The 17,568-nt window shown below is 41.8% G+C and overlaps 1 protein-coding gene across 1 annotated transcript; it reads right to left on the bottom strand.

The window, feature by feature from the left end:
* Nucleotides 14,262-17,309, bottom strand: LOC8061736 (solute carrier family 35 member F2). Its single transcript, XM_002439834.2, has 11 exons — nt 17,055-17,309; nt 16,814-16,908; nt 16,683-16,740; nt 16,390-16,584; nt 16,004-16,083; nt 15,837-15,919; nt 15,476-15,527; nt 15,310-15,378; nt 14,990-15,076; nt 14,842-14,906; nt 14,262-14,754 (listed from the first exon to the last, which is right to left on the bottom strand). Exons 1-11 carry the CDS (start codon nt 17,164-17,166, stop codon nt 14,607-14,609), a joined length of 1,044 nt encoding a protein of 347 aa, XP_002439879.1. The 5' UTR covers nt 17,167-17,309; the 3' UTR covers nt 14,262-14,606.

Raw genomic sequence — 17,568 nt, 5'->3', positions numbered from 1 at the left:
CTACTGTGTAGTAAAGTGTTGCTCAGAAGAAGGACAAAGATGTCGTAGAGTTTTCTAGAAACCTATTAGAAGTGCTTGGCATACGGAGCCCCCAGTCAGCTGTCCCTGAGAAGATTGGAGCCTAAGAAGTTTAGCTATTGTTTCCGCGTACTCTGATTGTTGTAAGTGTTATTATAAATATGTTTTCTGCTATATATAATATTATTTCTGATATTTCTATTCTTTTGTAGTATGTGTGGACTTCCTGGGCACACATATGATGACTTTGCTCTTGTTTTTAAAACCAGTGTGTGACACGGTGCTGCTGCAGCAGCAGCGACGGGCGGTGCATCATGTGCTGCTGGTGCAGCAATGGCGGACGGTGCACCAGGGGCGACCGGTGCATCAGCTAATGTAGCAGTCAGGGCGGCTGGTGGCTCACACGGGCGGCGCGTGTAGACGTATGTGAAGTCGCGAGCCAGCCGGAGAGAAGGGAACCCTGGGGGCGGCCCGCGAGGCACGTGCACAAGTGTCGGGGAGCCTGCGGGCGGCACAGAGGGTGACGACGCATCGGGCAACTCTAGGGTCGCGTGTGGCACGAAAGGGGGACTCCTAGGGACCGCGCGTGGTGCGGTGGATGTCCCTGACATCCGCAGCGCAGGGGGACGTAGAGCGCGGGTGTGGGAGGATCCTCAGCATCCTCGGGAGACTCCAGGGGTGCCCCAGGCACAACCTCACAAGGACTGGCCGGGGCGCAGGCGGCATTAGGGGTATTGGGAGAAGTTCCTACAGTCAAACATTTGTGCGACGGTCCAATAGGAACGGGCACAACATCAGTAGTGTCATCGGCAAGAAACTCGAGATCTGCTGGAGTACTAGGACCATGGCGCTCAGCGAAAGGGAATTCTGTTTCATCGAAGATGACGTGCCGGGAAATGATGACTCTATTAGATGATAGGTCAAGGCAACAGTACCCTTTATGATGAGTTAAGTAGCCTAGGAAGACACAGGACAGACCTAGGTGCAAGCTTGTGAGGAGCAGTGGCAGACATGTTGGGATAACATTTGCAACCGAAGACTCGTAGATGATCATATGTGGGTGGTTTGCCAAATAAGGCAAGATGTGGAGTCGAGAATTTTAGAGTCTTTGTGGGCAATATGTTGAGAAGGACAGTCGCCGTGGAGAGAGCCTCCACCCAGTAGGAGGGAGGCATGGACGCCTAAAAGAGCAGGGAGCAAACAACATTATTGATAGATCAAATAACACGTTCAGATTTACCATTCTGAGGCGAGGTGTAACGACAGGACATGCAAAGGTGGATGCCCTAGGTGAGGAAGAAGAGGCGGGTGCTAGAGTTGTCAAACTCTCTCCCGTTGTTGCACTGTACTGCTTTGACGCGGGCGCCAAACTGAGTGGAGACGTGGGTGATGAATTGAGCAAGCGTGCTCAAAGTGTCAGATTTAAGGTGCGCCTGAGTTGACACGCATGACATAAATATGAACAATCCTGAATAGGGAGTGAAACACTAGACGCTAGCTTTGGCAGAGCCTCATGGCCAGGATGCCCAAGACACCGATGCCACTGTGGAGAGGAGCCCTGCGTAGCAAAGGAGAGTGCTGGTGGAAGGCGAAGTGGGTACAACGGCCCAGAGCTATTGCATTGGATGATCTCTTTTCGAGACGGAAGAACCTTCACAGAACAACCAGCGGGGTCAAACTCAACAGAGCAATTATTGTCAATAGTAAATTGGCGAATAGAGATAAGATTCTTAATAATTTGTAGTGATACAAAGATATTATTAAGACGCAATTTGGATGATAACTCTGTGGAGCCAGTGGCAGTGACATGAATAAGAGAGCCATTACCGACAATAATAGATGAAGGGTTAGGGTACCGTGGAAGAAGAACATGTGAAAGTGAGGAGGGCTGAGATGTCATATGTGAAGTAGCACCTGAGTCGAAGTACCACTCGTTGGTCGAAGGAGGGGTCAACATTGTCGTGCTGAAGACGGTGACGAGATCCGTCGGGTCCCAAGAAGGCAGGCCGGTCATAGGGCTGTAAAACCCCGGAGCAGCCCACTGACCAGTGGGTTGCCGTGAGCAACAAGCGCCTCCTCCTGCTGCTGCTGACCAAATAGGGCCTGCTGCTGTGCCCGGTGCTGCGCCTGCTGCTGAGCCTGATGCTGCATCTGGAGATGAGGGGGCACCGAGATGGGTGCCAGTGGCGGACGAGGACCTCCTGGCCACATCTGGATGGTGCCGGACCAGGGATTGTGGGTAATGACTTACCATCGATTGTGGCAGGAAAAAGAATTTTGTTCCAAAACGGTTATCAGATCTGAAGCATATTAGGAATGCTCTCATGATGTCCAGACTTATCTTCTCATTGATCAAGAACAGCCCAGTCAGTGCATTTTTAGAGATGCTCACCCCTCTGATACGTATCAATGTATCTCTGTCGACAAATTCAACACATAGTAAGGAAAATCTTGTTAAGGGTCTTATTGACAAGTAAATACAACATGGCATGATACTTACTCTTCAGGTAGAGTCTCGCTAGAACACATATGAGTGATGGTCTCATTGACCATAGCTTTTGTTGGCACAATGCGTACACTAAACAGTGGAGATGCAAATGGCGGCCATCCATGTTTACTAAAAATGTTTCACGAACTGATCCTGGGTTACCCTATGGACCTCCTCTTCCTAGGTTTGGGAATGTTTTGCACATTCCCCTGCAGTGTCTCTTTCCCTTTCCCTGTCTCTTTCTGTGTCCCCTGCAATCTCTCTCTCTCGTCCTCTGTCCCTGGCTGCTGCACTTTCTCTTGTACTGTTTCCTCTGTCTCTGGCTGCTGTTTTTTCTCTTGCTCTGTCATATTTCTATTTGCCGCTAACTCAATAAACCTCAGAGAGTTCTTTGCAAGTATCTGGCCATTTAACTGAAGACATCTTGATCTTACCGCATTTCCTCTTCCTTATGCTTGAAAGAATACATGCTGCAGAAGCAGGAACTTTCGCCGCATCTATAGCGAAAAGACGGGAGGAAAGAAAAAGATATGGTGGTAAAGAATCACTGACCCTGGAGGGGTTCACTGGATCCCCAATATATGGCAATTCAGAAACACTGTCCTTGGAGGGGGTCATCACTAGATCCCCAATATATGGCGAACCATCATCCAGGGGCGTCACTGGATCCTTCGAATTACCAGCAGAATTATTGGAATCAACACCCAGGGACGTCATTGGATCCTTTGAACTACTAGCAGATTTATTGGGATCAAGATCAGCTTGAAACTGACTCGCCATATTTGTGGCAACGCTGATCACATGGTCATTAATGATGCGCTTTATGTTACTTGCTATCTCCCGTTGAGCCCGATCTACGGCTATGATGGCTGAAGATTGCATATCCCTTGGAAGCATTTCAAGACATGGCTTCAACAAATCCTTTAGCAAAGGAATGGGCACAGATGTGCCATCTTCTGCACATTCCTAAAAGTACTCAACTTGAGTGGAAAGTACTCAACTTCAATGTGCAGTGGAAAGTACTTTTTTTTAGATTCCTTTTTCCTTGCATCTTGTTTGGGTTTCTTCCTAGGCATCTTCTTAGTCTGTTCGCGCTGTTGTACCCCTTTCTGGATCTGAGGCTGTTCTACGCCTTTCTTGGCGTAGACCGTGTCCTCCCAGGGTTTGAACTACAAACATGCACATAAAATGTAATTCAATGCATCAACAATTTATAGCAAGATCGTAGAGTAAAAACATTAACATATGGAAGATACTGAAACTTGTATGTATACTGATCATGCACCAGACTTTGTATATCATTTGGTCTCTAGTGATATGCTTAGAGCCAATGTTTAATGGAGCTACTTTTCTGAGATAAAAAACATTACCTTTATTTCATTTATATCTAACTTTGATGAAAGCTCCAACACCTTCTCTGTAGTATAGAAATTTATTGGAGGAACAATAGGCTTACCATCCTCTTGATGACTCCAATCAATAATGTCAAGCAAAAAAATCTGTAAACCATAGTCACTTTTAGAGAGTGAATGTGTCCCAAGAAAAATGAAGGATAAGAGGAAAGAAGCTTACAAGTAATGTCGTTGGGTTATAAACAGATCTGTGGACAAAACTCAATGCAATATTGTCCAGCGCAAGCTTACACCAGTTAACTTTGCCTATCCATTCCAAGTCTGCAGCATAACCAATGGAACGAACATAGATATACTGTGCAGTGCTAGGTATCAGCAGCCTATTAAACAGAAGCAAGAAGAAGCACATGAATTCAAGGTTCACATCATCACATTCCTTAGCATACTCTGCCGCAGATAAGATGTGATCGTTAGTAATGCGATCTTTCGGGCCTAGGACAAACAATGCACGCAGCAGTTGAACCAGCTCCGTGCCCGCCACCTCAGGCACTGCATTGCTATCCGTGCCTTTTGGAGCACCAAAGATTACATTTATTGCCTCAGTCGTCATGTAGCGCGGGTTCTCATGGTCCATATCAAACAAGATATAAGATTGGCCATTGAACTTTACGACTTCGCATTTACTCCACAATACCGGTTCTGCCTGTCCTATCAACGGAGGGTGGACTATATAAGAATCAACGAAGCTGTCACTATCGCGAACTACCACACGACCCGGCCAATAGGATACATTTGCAGATAAATAACATCTAAGCACCACGCTCACATGTGATCTATCACCTAACTCCCTCGCGTCAAGAGCTAAGCGCTTTGCAAACTTATACATAAACTCATTATCAATTAGAACTATATCAAATATAGAACTAGAACAAACTAAGAACATAATAATTAGAGACATAATGCAATTAGAACAAAGAATTAGAGAAAGATATGAATAATACCAATCTTTATTACCGAAGATCCGAATCCAGAGCGTAGTGCTCTGCTTCTCTAATTGCTATCTAATCAAACCTCTAAACTTGAAGGATTAGGGAGTAGCTAATTCTAATTCTCTGTGGGAGAGAAGCTCTAAACCCTAACTTTGATGGCTACCTCTGAATAATGATTTCTCCTCTCCTCCTCCAGGGGCCAGGGGGTCTGGTTTTATAGTCCCCTCAAGTGAACGTGAGCCATTGGATCAAACCGACATAGATTGTATGGTTTAGATTGATCCTTTAGGTCGGTGGAGCGTTGTCCCGAAGCAGAGTCCCGATCCAACTCCTGGCCAGGGCGGGCGCCCAAGGGGGGTGGGCGGGCGCCCTGCCCCCGAGCCCGAATCCCTTCTCGTTCGTTCCCGTGGCTTCTGGATTCTTCTAGATTAAGGAAAATTGCGCGTCACGTAATTATCTCGTTGTAAACATGACATGTGGGCCTTCTCTCCATATTCTCTGATAACCCCCTGCAGAAATAGATAAACACCAAAGCTCGTGGAATTCTGTCAGATAAAACCCTAATTCTAGATGTTTGTTTTATATTGATCCTTTTTCATGTTTATTTGATTATTAATTTTAGTACTTAAGGACCGTCAACAAACTCCCCCAAGCTTACCCTTTGCTCGTCCCTGAGAAAAAGCTAAACTTAGATGAATCAGAAGTTGCTTCGATGTTTTCTTTCCTGACAGGCACACATGCTTTTATAAAATTTCTTCCAGATTAGAGTGAAGTGTTATGGAGTTTAGTACCTGCACTTAAATCTTAAGTAATCGAAAGACAAAATAGTTAAGTCAAGCACTATCCCTCCTGTTTATACTTCACTTTTGTTCTAGAGTTTTTCATAAGTTTTCAAAATAAAACTCAGAGTTCCCAGCAATGATTCTCTCAAGTCTCTCTATATGTGGTATTTGTGGATCCTTACCATGATATCACTTACCTATAGCTAATGGAATATTTAAGTGGAGCTCATAGGAGTGAAAAACAGCTCATACATATGTTATCTAATCGAGCCATGGATCCAAAGAAACTCAGCATATAATTAAATCAAGATGTGCATGTGTGATGGAGTAAATGATAGTGATGATAAAAATATATAAGTAATAATAAAACTTGGTTCTCATTGCTCCTCATATTGCTATCTCTCATCTTCTTTGATCTTTGCTTTGGGAGAACATGGGCTATCTCTTTTTCTTCTTCTCTTCTCTCTCTCTTTTTTTTCAGGTGGGTAGTAGATACCCCTAATTCTACTGTCGGACACTTGTCCATTTTTTCCGCTCAAGTAGGCATTTTTGTACCCCTAATTCTACTGTCGGACACTTGTCTATTTTTACCTCTCGTCTCACTCTTTTTCTTTCTTTTTCAAGGTTCCGGGCACTTGCCCCTTTTTATTTTCTCGCATATTTTTGCATAACCCATGCCTCTTCTGCATTGAATCTTTTTAGAGAGAGAGAATAACAATATTCGGGACAGTGAGTGATAATATTTTTAGCAATTTTAATGATTGATGATGAATGGTATAGTAGATGTGTGCAAGTGAATATCTTAATTTAACCACATGAAAGCTCCTAAGGGTCAACACAGCTCGATCAAACTCAATGTGAATATAAGTAAAAGATATTATAGCAAGTATGGCTGTGGTAGGTAGTTTGTAATGCTAGGAACTCATCATGTGATTTGTAAGTTTCCAAAATAAATCTCCAGAACTTAGTGTTGTAGGAACAAGATAAACAGCAGCTCAAACTTTATATCATGCCTTTCTCTTACCTAGACTTTAGTTTTATCCTTCTCAAAGATAGTAATTTCAGTTTTAGTAATTCCTGGAAGAACTCTAATATAGAAGCTAGGTACTAAACAGAGCAACTGTTCATTATTTCCATCATGCATCTTTTTGGTCTTTTTGTTTTTCTAGAGATTAAACTTAGCAGATAAATAATGCACACTTATCTACACACTCTTTTTATTTTGTTTTCATGTTTATAAAATGCAGTAATTTAAAGCAAGAAAATATTTATTTGGTTTTCTAATTTTTTTCCTTTTAAGATAAAATACTAAAATAGAAAAGAATAAATAAGAAGAGCAAATGAAAACTTACTTGATAAATTGGGAAGGAACTCCCCCAAGCTGGATGTTGACGTCGGTCTTACCCGATGTTCCAGAACCGCATCATGGTTATGATGTTGTCGTTCATTGTTGTTGTATCTTGTCTCAGCTCTTCTACTGCAGTGGCATGGTCCTGGTTCTATTTTTGTTGCTCTTCCAAGAGTCTTCCATGTTCTGCTTGCGTGTTCTGGATGTCGTGGAGGGTGTTGTCGGTACGAGTGAAGAAAGCACCGGCCTCTTGATAGTAGTCATTCGTGAAAGCGTAGGAGGCGTCGGAGTATCGTCCTGCATCAAATTGGGGTGGAGGTCTGGATCCTGAAGCTCCATATGGATCAGTGGAGTACCTGCCCGTATGAAAAGGCGGGTTTGTCCACTGGTGATCTTGGCTCTCCGGCCATGTCTCCTCTGTCGGCTCTTGTGGTTGCGCATGACGAACCCATGGGTCTCGAAGGACTCGAGGGTTGTAATCGCAATAATGCAGGTGTGCTGCTTCTTCTGGTCCGGGATCAGCTCCATACCAGGTGCGTTCTCGGTGAGTGGTTATCCTTTCAGATGCCACTCGCTGTGGAGTTCTCTGGTTCACTGGTGTTGCTGCAATCTCAATCAAAAAGTTTTGAACAACGTAGAGGCCAAGGTTCGGGTTAGGTAACCGAATCTTGCCTTTATCATCATATAGCATATACATTATATTCCCCTCTTTCTTTAACATCCGAGCTTGTCTAAATGTGTCATAGCCATGATAAATTCTTAATTCTTCTATGAAGTCCAACGATGAATTTTCTAGTAAGTGAAGATTAGAGGCTAGACGAGTGATAAGTGAAGTACATCCTACTGGTCCCTGAAGACTAGGTATACTAAGCCAATGTGAAACTAATAGTGTAACAGGCGAAGTGGGTACTTTACTAATAGCAGCATATAAAAGTTGTAAATCTCCTATTCTTACTTTCCTAATATCATCGCAATAGAAAAGATTGTACCCAAGCCATTTGTGGAACATCCTAAGAGTGGGGTGTTCCATGTCACTGGTTCGGGCTTGACTATAAAAATTATCTCTAGATATTTCTCTCCAAAACTGGTGTCTCTCAAAGTTGGGTAAATCGGAGTCAATGTTCAGGATGCATCTTAAAGAGAAACCAAGATGGTCGCTTAGCTCTCTCCAAGACAACATAATTTCTTGTTTGAACATCCGAAAAACAATTCCCCCCTCATAGTATTGTAAAGTGCAAAGAAATTCGAGGGTGAGAAGACGAGAACCCAGCTCAGTTATATTCCAAAAATTTGTCCAACCCATCATCTGAAAAATTAAGTCAAATTCAATGTCCATACCTGTTTCTTGTAGTAGGATTGGATCGATAGTAGGGGTGTGAATGAAATCTTTGTTCTTCAATTGCTGATAGACTTCCTTCTCTCTTCGGGTCTTCAGTCCAAGGTCTCCTATCTTGAGAAGGACCTTGACTTGCTGACCTGATGAAGATGACGGAGCTTGCGTGGGTGTCGAGTCGACGCTCATCTCTGATGGCTGTGAGGAATGTCGGGCTGAACTCCTTGTTCCAATGTTCTTGAGAGCCTTCCCTGCATTCTTCACCTTCTTAAACATCCTGCAAACAAAAGTTGGTAAAAACACAACTAGTGGAAGATGTGAGAGAAAATGTTAGTGGTCAGCAGTCCGGAATGTCAGTAGTCCAGGGGTTAATCGTTCAAGACAAATTTTATTTTAGTAGAGCCTCCCCCTAAACAACTTTTACTTCCGCTTGGACAGCGGGATCACTACTTGCTAGGTGATAAACACTCTCTCAAAAGATCTCCAACCTTCCCTTCCACTCTCCTCTTTTTCTCTACTTTCTTCTCTTCACTACAAGAGCTCCTTCTCGGGAAACTGAAACTTGTATGGTTTTCTGGAGTGTTTGTGTGAAGGGAAGGGGAGCTGGAGTTGGCCTTTTATAAGAGGAAGAGGGACAGGGCGGGCGCCCTTGGTAGGTGGGCGGGCGCCCACTTGTGATGCCCATCCTGGGTGTGCCTCCTCCACTTGCTTCCTTGCTTTGATCTCACGCAGAATAATATTGTGTTGGTGGTGGTTGGACGGTGAAAAGATGTTGTTAGTGGAGATATGTTGGTGGATGAAATTATGTGATGGGATGTATGTGGGGTGAAGTGTATGACATGTGGGACCCAAGAAGTGTGGGTCATGCTTCTAGAAGGTTAAATATAATGCAGGAAAATCTATGAGGATTGAAAATTAAAATGATAATGGAAGATATGTTTGTGCCTCCACAATAATTAATAAATATGGGTTGTTACACACCATGAATATTATTTATATGGGGCTTTTTTTATTATTATAATTATGCTATGAATATATATGACTAATGCAAGAATTTAAATATGAGAAAATTAATAATGCAGATAAATACCGATTTACCTTCCGGTGAGGGTTTGGGATTTTTAGGTCCCCCAAGCTGGACCTCGAAATCTTTTAATCTTCTGAGTTACCTTCCTCCGGAGATGGTGTCTCCAGTGGTTCTTCATGAACTTCCTTCACTGTAGAGTCTCTCTCTGGTCTGGGTTTGAATGTGAAGTGTTCTTCTTGTCCATTTATGTTGAACTTGATTTCTCCTTTTCCGACATCAATGTGGGCATTGGCAGTGCTCAGAAATGGCCTTCCAAGGATGATGGATACTTTTGAGTCAGGACTCATGTCCAGTACTACGAAGTCTACTGGTACCAGGAAATCTCTGATCTTGACTGGAATGTTCTCGGCGATGCCCAACGGGTGTCGAACCGATTGATCCGCTAGTTGTAGGCACATTGATGTTGGTTCTAAGGTTGCATGATCAAGCTTTTTGTAGACTGATGCTGGCATCACACTGACACTTGCTCTGAGATCACAAAGTGCATTGTTGAAGTATTGGTTTCCGATCGAGCAGTCAATAGTGGGACATCCGGGATCTTCCTTCTTCTTTGGTGGCTTATTGAGGATGGCCGCACTACATTCTTCTGTCAGCTTGATAACCTCAGTGGTGGGCAGTGGTCTCTTCTTGTTAAGAATATCTCTGATGTACTTTGCATATGTAGGTACCTGTATGGCATCGAGCAGAGGTATGTTGACATATAATTTCTGAATGACATCTACAAACTTACCAAACTGCTCATCCGACTGCAGTCCTCTGTTTCTCCTAGGAAATGGCAAATAGTTGGTGTCGTAAAAATCTTTCCTCATTTCTCTAGTTCTTGGTGGTTGTAGCAGATCTTCTGCTTCAACTGGGCTTTCTTCTTCTATCACTGCTGGTTGTACTGGTGCTGATGTTCTTTGTTTCTCTTTTGGGTATGGGGGATCTCTGGTAGCTTTGCCTCCTCTAGTAGTTATATTCTTTACCTGCTCAAGGTTAGTAGCAACAGGCAGTGCAGCAGCTATCTTTATTAATTTAAGCTCTACCCTTTTATTAAGAGTGTTTTGCTCATCAAAGGCAGTTAGTAGAAAATCCATTTTATTGTGTATATCTTTTAGAGATGATTCATTTGTATCTAGCCTTTGTTTAACTTCATCATTAATTTTGGTTTGTTGAGCAATTATCTCTTTTAATGAAAGTTGCTTGAAAGTATTACCTGAATTCATACCTTTGCTATTGGGTTGACTTGAAGTTGGTTGATATTTGTATGTTGTCTCCATTTGAACTTGGCCCTCTGGTCAATCCAGTGGAGCAAATTTTCCATCTTAGTTGATAATGCATTTACTTCTTCTGGTATTTCTTCAGTTTGATGACATTGTTGAGCTTTATCTTGGAACCAGCTTTGATTTTCTGCTATCTTATCCAAAAGTATCTCTACTTTTCCAGTTGTAAGCTCCAAGAATGATCCTTTAGCAGATGCATCTAGGCACTCACGAGCCTTCTGGGTTAATCCATGGTAGAAGGTCTGCATAAGTAACCATGTGGCCATTCCATGGTGAGGACAATCTGATATGTGTCCTTGAAAACGCTCCCATGCTTCTGAAATGGCTTCTGTCTTCTGTTGTTGGAAACTGACAATATTTCCTCTTAAGGCAGTTGTTTTGCCTATAGGGAAAAACTTTGATAGAAAGGCATCTGACAAGTTCGTCCAGTTGTTGATGTTATCTTGATGAGTGTAGAACCACTTCCTCGCTTTCCCTTCTAGTGAGAATGGAAAAAGGCGAAGCAGTATGACGTCTTTGTCAACTCCGTTGATGTGGATTGTGCTTCCAATCTCTAAGAAATTCTGCAAGTGTGCACTAGCATCTTCATGTGCTTTTCCACTGAATTGTGTAGCTTGCACCAAATTGATGAGGCTTGACTTGAGCTCAAACTCAGGTATTCCTTCTTCTACTGCAAATCTTGGACCAGTTGGAATGTTCTCAAGGCTTGGAGCAGAGAATTCTTGCAAGGTCTTTTGTGTCATAGCTTCAGCAATTGGTAGCTAGCTTCTTCTTCTCTTGATTGCTTTGGTTCTGATGATGAAGAGTTGAATGTACCCAAAGTCAATCCTGTTATACCCTGTATAAAAATATAAACATAGAAAAACAACAGGGTGAACCTGCCAAAGCAGAGGTGCCTTGTTATGATTTCTCACTTAGTAACTGTTTTTATGCAATTATTTCTCTATAGTCTAGTCTAATATTTTATATGAATAACCTTGACTGATTTTCTGGCTTTCCTAAGTATTACTCTTTTGTTCCCCTTTATGACTTATTCCTGAGACTCCCCGGCAACGGCGCCAAAAATGCTTGTTGACACTAGCTAACACCACTTAGATACTAGGTTGTCATCCCCAGCATGGTGCCAGAGTGTACAAAGGTATTTATAAATGTAAAGGGCTCTCTAGAAAATAATCTATTCTATCCGCAAGCGCACAGATAAAACACCTCATTGTAGCATTTCACCAGGATAAGTATTCCAGGTATCGTTATTTATAATTTTGCTTAAGGGATCTAAAGAAGATGAAATTAAATCAAGGGACAAAATCTATCAAGGCATAGACTAGAGATAAACTTGCAAGAACATGATTACTAATGAGAAACTCGTCACACAGTCACTTACTTTAGCAGGGGGTAAACCATAAAGATAATGATAATAAAGTATAAGTTCATGGGTAGATGACACAGCGATTAGAAAATAGACTACTCCTCATATATGTAGGTGATGTCGGATTAGCTAGAGAATGGATTCTAAGTTATCTACTAACTACTAAGTCATAATCTACTCTAGTTATCTACAAGATCATATATAGCATAAAAGACTCTTTATTCATGTATAAGGAACATTGATAAAGTAAATCAGAGCATCGCATGACTTACTCCACAATACCGGTTCTGCCTGTCCTATCACCGGAGGGTGGACTATATAAGAATCAACGAAGCTGTCACTATCGCGAACTACCACACGACCCGGCCAATAGGATACATTTGCAGATAAATAACATCTAAGCACCACGCTCACATGTGATCTATCACCTAACTCCCTCGCGTCAAGAGCTAAGCGCTTTGCAAACTTATACATAAACTCATTATCAATTAGAACTATATCAAATATAGAACTAGAACAAACTAAGAACATAATAATTAGAGACATAATGCAATTAGAACAAAGAATTAGAGAAAGATATGAATAATGCCAATCTTTATTACCGAAGATCCGAATCCAGAGCGTAGTGCTCTGCTTCTCTAATTGCTATCTAATCAAACCTCTAAACTTGAAGGATCAGGGAGTAGCTAATTCTAATTCTCTGTGGGAGAGAAGCTCTAAACCCTAACTTTGATGGCTACCTCTGAATAATGATTTCTCCTCTCCTCCTCCAGGGGCCAGGGGGTCTGGTTTTATAGTCCCTTCAAGTGAACGTGAGCCATTGGATCAAACCGACATAGATTGTATGGTTTAGATTGATCCTTTAGGTCGGTGGAGCGTTGTCCCGAAGCAGAGTCCCGATCCAACTCCTGGCCAGGGCGGGCGCCCAAGGGGGGTGGGCGGGCGCCCTGCCCCCGAGCCCGAATCCCTTCTCGTTCGTTCCCGTGGCTTCTGGATTCTTCTAGATTAAGGAAAATTGCGCGGCACGTAATTATCTCGTTGTAAACATGACATGTGGGCCTTCTCTCCATATTCTCTGATAACCCCCTGCAGAAATAGATAAACACCAAAGCTCGTGGAATTCTGTCAGATAAAACCCTAATTCTAGATGTTTGTTTCATATTGATCCTTTTTTATGTTTATTTGATTATTAATTTTAGTACTTAATGACCGTCAACACCGTCTTTTCGCTATAGATGCGGCAAAAGTTTCTGCTTTTGCAGCACGTATTCTTTCAAGCATAAGGAAGAGGAAATGCGGTAAGATCAAGATGTCTGCAGTTAAATGGCCAGATACTTGCAAAGAACTCTCTCAGAGGTTTATTGAGTTAGCGGCAAATAGAAATATAACAGAGCGAGAGAAAAAATAGCAGCCAGAGACAGAGGAAACAGTGCAAGAGAAAGTGCAGCAGCCAGGGACAGAGGACGAGAGAGAGACACTGCAGGGGACAGAGGAGACAGGGAAAGGGGAAGAGACATTGCAGGGAATGTGCAAAACATTCCCAAACCCAAGAGGAGGAGGTCCGTAGGGCAACCCAGGATCAGTTCGCGAAACATTTTCAGTAAATAGGGAAAACCACCATTTGCATCTTCACTGTTTAGTGTACGCATTGTGCCGACAAAAGATATGGTCAATGAGACCATCAGTCATTTGTGTTCTAGCGAGACTTTACATGAAGAGCAAGTATCATGCCATGTGGTATTTACTTGTCAATAAGACCCTTAATAAGATTTTCCTTACTATGTGTTGAATTTGTCGACAGAGAGACATTGATACGTATCAGAGGGGTGAGCATCTCTAAAAACGCACTGACCGGGCTGTTCTTGAACAATGAGAAGATAAGTCTGGACATCATGAGAGCATTCCTAATATGCTTCAGATCTGATAACCGTTGTGGTAAATGGTTTTTACTCTGTTTGATTTTTTTTCTCGACACAGGGGTGACCTGCGTATCATTTATGTTCGAAATTACAGTTGTCAATTTCTGCTTCAGTGATATAAATTCCACTAATGCAATTTTGCTTCTCAAAGACTGTCAAGTTTCAATTACCATAAGTTTGAGATTTTTCAGTCTATCTTTTGAACAGGGTGACTGGCCTAATAATATCCTGGTCATTCAGATGAGTTCAACCAAATTCTTATTTTCCACTTACCCCTTTTAGCTTCCAATTCACAGGGCATGATACTTCACATAGAATTTTACAATGAGCAATGCAGAAAATATTTTCATAGGCAATTCCCTTTACATGTTCCCCAAACTGTTGCTATTATGCTTTGCAGACCAGCTGTGATGGTTCGCAATCCCTAGTCGAAGATCCTTTTGACTCGATGTATTTTTCATACATTTATGAATTATCTGCTGGACTGAGGTGTAGAGAAAAATAACTCTGGTTCTCTTTCTCATTTGTTGCTTGAGACAATTAAATATTTTCCTATACGTGAAGCGACCAACATTTTACTCTACATATCTCTATGCCATATTTGATTTGGTAGAAATCTATCCATCGACAAGGAGGTGTCTTCATACATATACATTACACTGCTAACAGATATGAACTTCTTCCTTATGTGTCCTTTCTTGGCTACCTGAATTAGAACCAATTCTTGTTGAATTGTCTTCAATTGGTAGTTGCTGATATTGGGCTGGAGCTTCTGTACTTCCAGCTGTTTCATCATCTGAAGAACTATCACTTCATATATCACAAGAAACAAATTTTGTTAGGTTTCTGCAGCCATTGAGTCACATATCTGCAAATTATTGGTATATACAGACTTACTTCAACGAATAGATGATTAATCCAATGGCCACAACTGTGAATGCTAGGTAGTACAACCAGTTTATCTGTGGTTTGCATATGAAATACGTGAGCATATTGGGTAATATGTTACCATTTGGGACAAGTATTCTGGGTTCAGAAAAATCACCTGTTGCTGATAGAATAAAACTCGAATGGCAACTGCCCACATGTCAGATGTTAGCAGTGAAAGGTTGAACAATGTAGCTCCACTCATCTGCAAAAAGAGCATATAAGAATAAAAAGGTTAAACTATTATTCAATTGATTGAAATTACAATAAGTGGGCCTTCCTTCTTTCTGCTATTGTGTAGTCAGCCACTATTATTTAAACAGTTTTCCTTTATTCTTTGGTTATTTTAATAGACCATAACCATTTGACAGGGCCTAAGTTTCTAGTGTTGCCTACTTGTGGAGCTCATGTCATCCCTGACATGTTGGAGATCTTAACCTTAAGAACGAAAGGAGTAATTGTGTAGAATATGAAAATTGCCACTGCAAATCCTGCAAACAGACTTATCTGGAACAAATGAAAAAGACAAAAGTAGGAATTAGTTCCAGATAATCAAATCAGTAAGGTTTATAGGGAGTTTCGTGGTAGAATGTACTTTTCTTACCATTGTTGGAGACCATGTAACTGCTTCTAGGCCCTTCCTTTCAAATATAAGTCTAAGGTTCATCAAGTTAAAAGGTAACAAGAATCTGCGTCATATTTATAGTTACAACTTTTGTTCGAGGAAATTATGCTGATAGTTTAACTTCACAAAAGAGAAAATATTTAGATGTCAATCGACAGATCATGCCAGTTTGTTGAACTAATCATTCCATTAATATAGGTTATGCAGTTACCATTTGTTCCAGGAAAACTTTGGTGATAGTTTAACCTTGCAAAAGACGGCAATGTATAGATGTGATTTCCAATAGATCATGCCAGTTTGCTATACAGGTCTATAACTAATAATGAATTTTTGAGGATACATCTGCACTATGCTGATCAGCAACCCAAAGAGTCCAAGCATTGCAACAACTTCAACTCTATCCTTTTTCTTGACACAGTATTCCTACACATATGAGGAAAATGGAATGCTTATTGCCACTGAGAAACTGTTGCTGGTAGCAGCAGATGCATGTAATGCATAACTAACCTCCCCAACATTGCTAAACGCAAAACCAACTGTCCCAGCAATAACAAGGACATCCCCCAGAAGTGGCATTTTTCCTGGATCTGCAGAAAGAAGAAGAAGAAGAAGATTTTACATATGATGATGTTAACAATTATGTAACTACAGAACTAGAAAGTATATTTCAATCATAATGTTCATAAGTCATGTTTACATTTACACCTACTGCATTGCAATCTTATGCACCACTAGTATTGATATTCTTGATTGTTCTTCTATCATTTCTTTTAAGGGAGATGGTATGGACAGATCCTACTACTACCATGAGTTCCTAGTTCTCAAAATCACTTGTTCTTGAGTCTTTGTTGTTGACTTTCTAATTGAACTGTAGGATGCTTGGAGTATCTTACCTTGCTCCTCTGGAGATTCTGCATCTGAAAGCAGCACAAGGGCAAGCCCTGCCACACATGTCCCTGCCCCCACGAACTGCCAAAGTGAGTATCTTGTGCCCAATGCGTACCAGGTGAGGATGATGACCCATACAACAGTCCAACAATCCAACAAAGTTACACTGGTAATGTATGAGTACTGGTATGCCTTCACAACTGGGACATAGTGTTTACATTTTGATCAGCAGTGGCAAGAGGGATATAACAAAATTTCATTGAGTTGTAATTGTGTAGTGAGTGCCTATACTACTCACCAAGATAGTTCCCCTGTACATCAAAGAAGGCCAGAGCTAGATACCAGTACCAAGCTATCTGCAAGACAACTCAAGACAGTGAACTATGAATCGCAACAGTTTCCTGGGTTAACTGACGCAGCTACTCTTACTTGCAGCTTCTGCCGTCGACGCAGGACGATTGGTACATAGACTAAGGTCAGCAACAGGTAAGCGAAGAAAGACTGTGTCAGTGGTGCATCAACTCCTGCACAAATATATTAGTTCAAACTTCAAAGGTAGGTAGTAACTCAAATTACCACTATCCAGATAACAACCATCAAGTAAATTCTTATAGAAACTAACAAATCTGTGTATACCGATGAGCTCAATGAGAGATGAAAGATTTACTACCAAGATTAGCAATGAGGGAGGAGGTGAAGCTTGAGGCGGCCATGGCGAAGGCGACGAGCTGCCCGAGGAGCAGCACGAGCAGCAGGCTCCATACATCCCTCTTAATCTCCATCAGCGCGAGCAGAGCTGAGAGATCACCGCAGCCCGGATCAGATCAGTGGCAGTTCTGCAGAAGGAGAAAATATTATACGCGGGCGAACAAAGAGGAAGATGGAGCTGATGAATGGAAGGTGGACTCTCGAGTGCAAGACCTGCAGGTGGACCGCGTGCAATAAACTAACAACCCTCCCGGGTAGTTAGGCATTGTTTAGTTATGAAAATATTTTGGATTTCGGTACCGTAGTATTTTCGTTTTTATTTGATAAATATTATCCAATCATAAACTAACTAGGGTCAAAAGATTTATCTTGTAATTATAGGCAAACTGTGTAATTATTTTTTGTTTCGTCTATATTTAATGCTCTATGCATGTACTGGAAGATTCAATGTGACGAAAAATCCTAAAATTTTTTTG

Source organism: Sorghum bicolor, chromosome 9 (assembly GCF_000003195.3).
Source record: "Sorghum bicolor cultivar BTx623 chromosome 9, Sorghum_bicolor_NCBIv3, whole genome shotgun sequence".
Lineage (NCBI taxonomy): Eukaryota > Viridiplantae > Streptophyta > Magnoliopsida > Poales > Poaceae > Sorghum > Sorghum bicolor.
Note: the sequence above shows the minus strand (reverse complement) of the source record. Positions and strands in the feature narration are given on the sequence as shown.

Excerpts from the sequence above, each read along its gene's own strand:
- LOC8061736 (XM_002439834.2), bottom strand. The coding sequence starts at position 17,166 with ATGGAGATTAAGAGGGATGTATGGAGCCTGCTGCTCGTGCTGCTCCTC. Across the intron at positions 16,585-16,682 it reads TGTACAGGGGAACTATCTTG|TTGTGAAGGCATACCAGTAC; the intron begins GTGAGTAGTATA and ends ACTATGTCCCAG. Across the intron at positions 14,907-14,989 it reads TTTTATTCTATCAGCAACAG|ATAAACTGGTTGTACTACCT; the intron begins GTGATTTTTCTG and ends TGCAAACCACAG.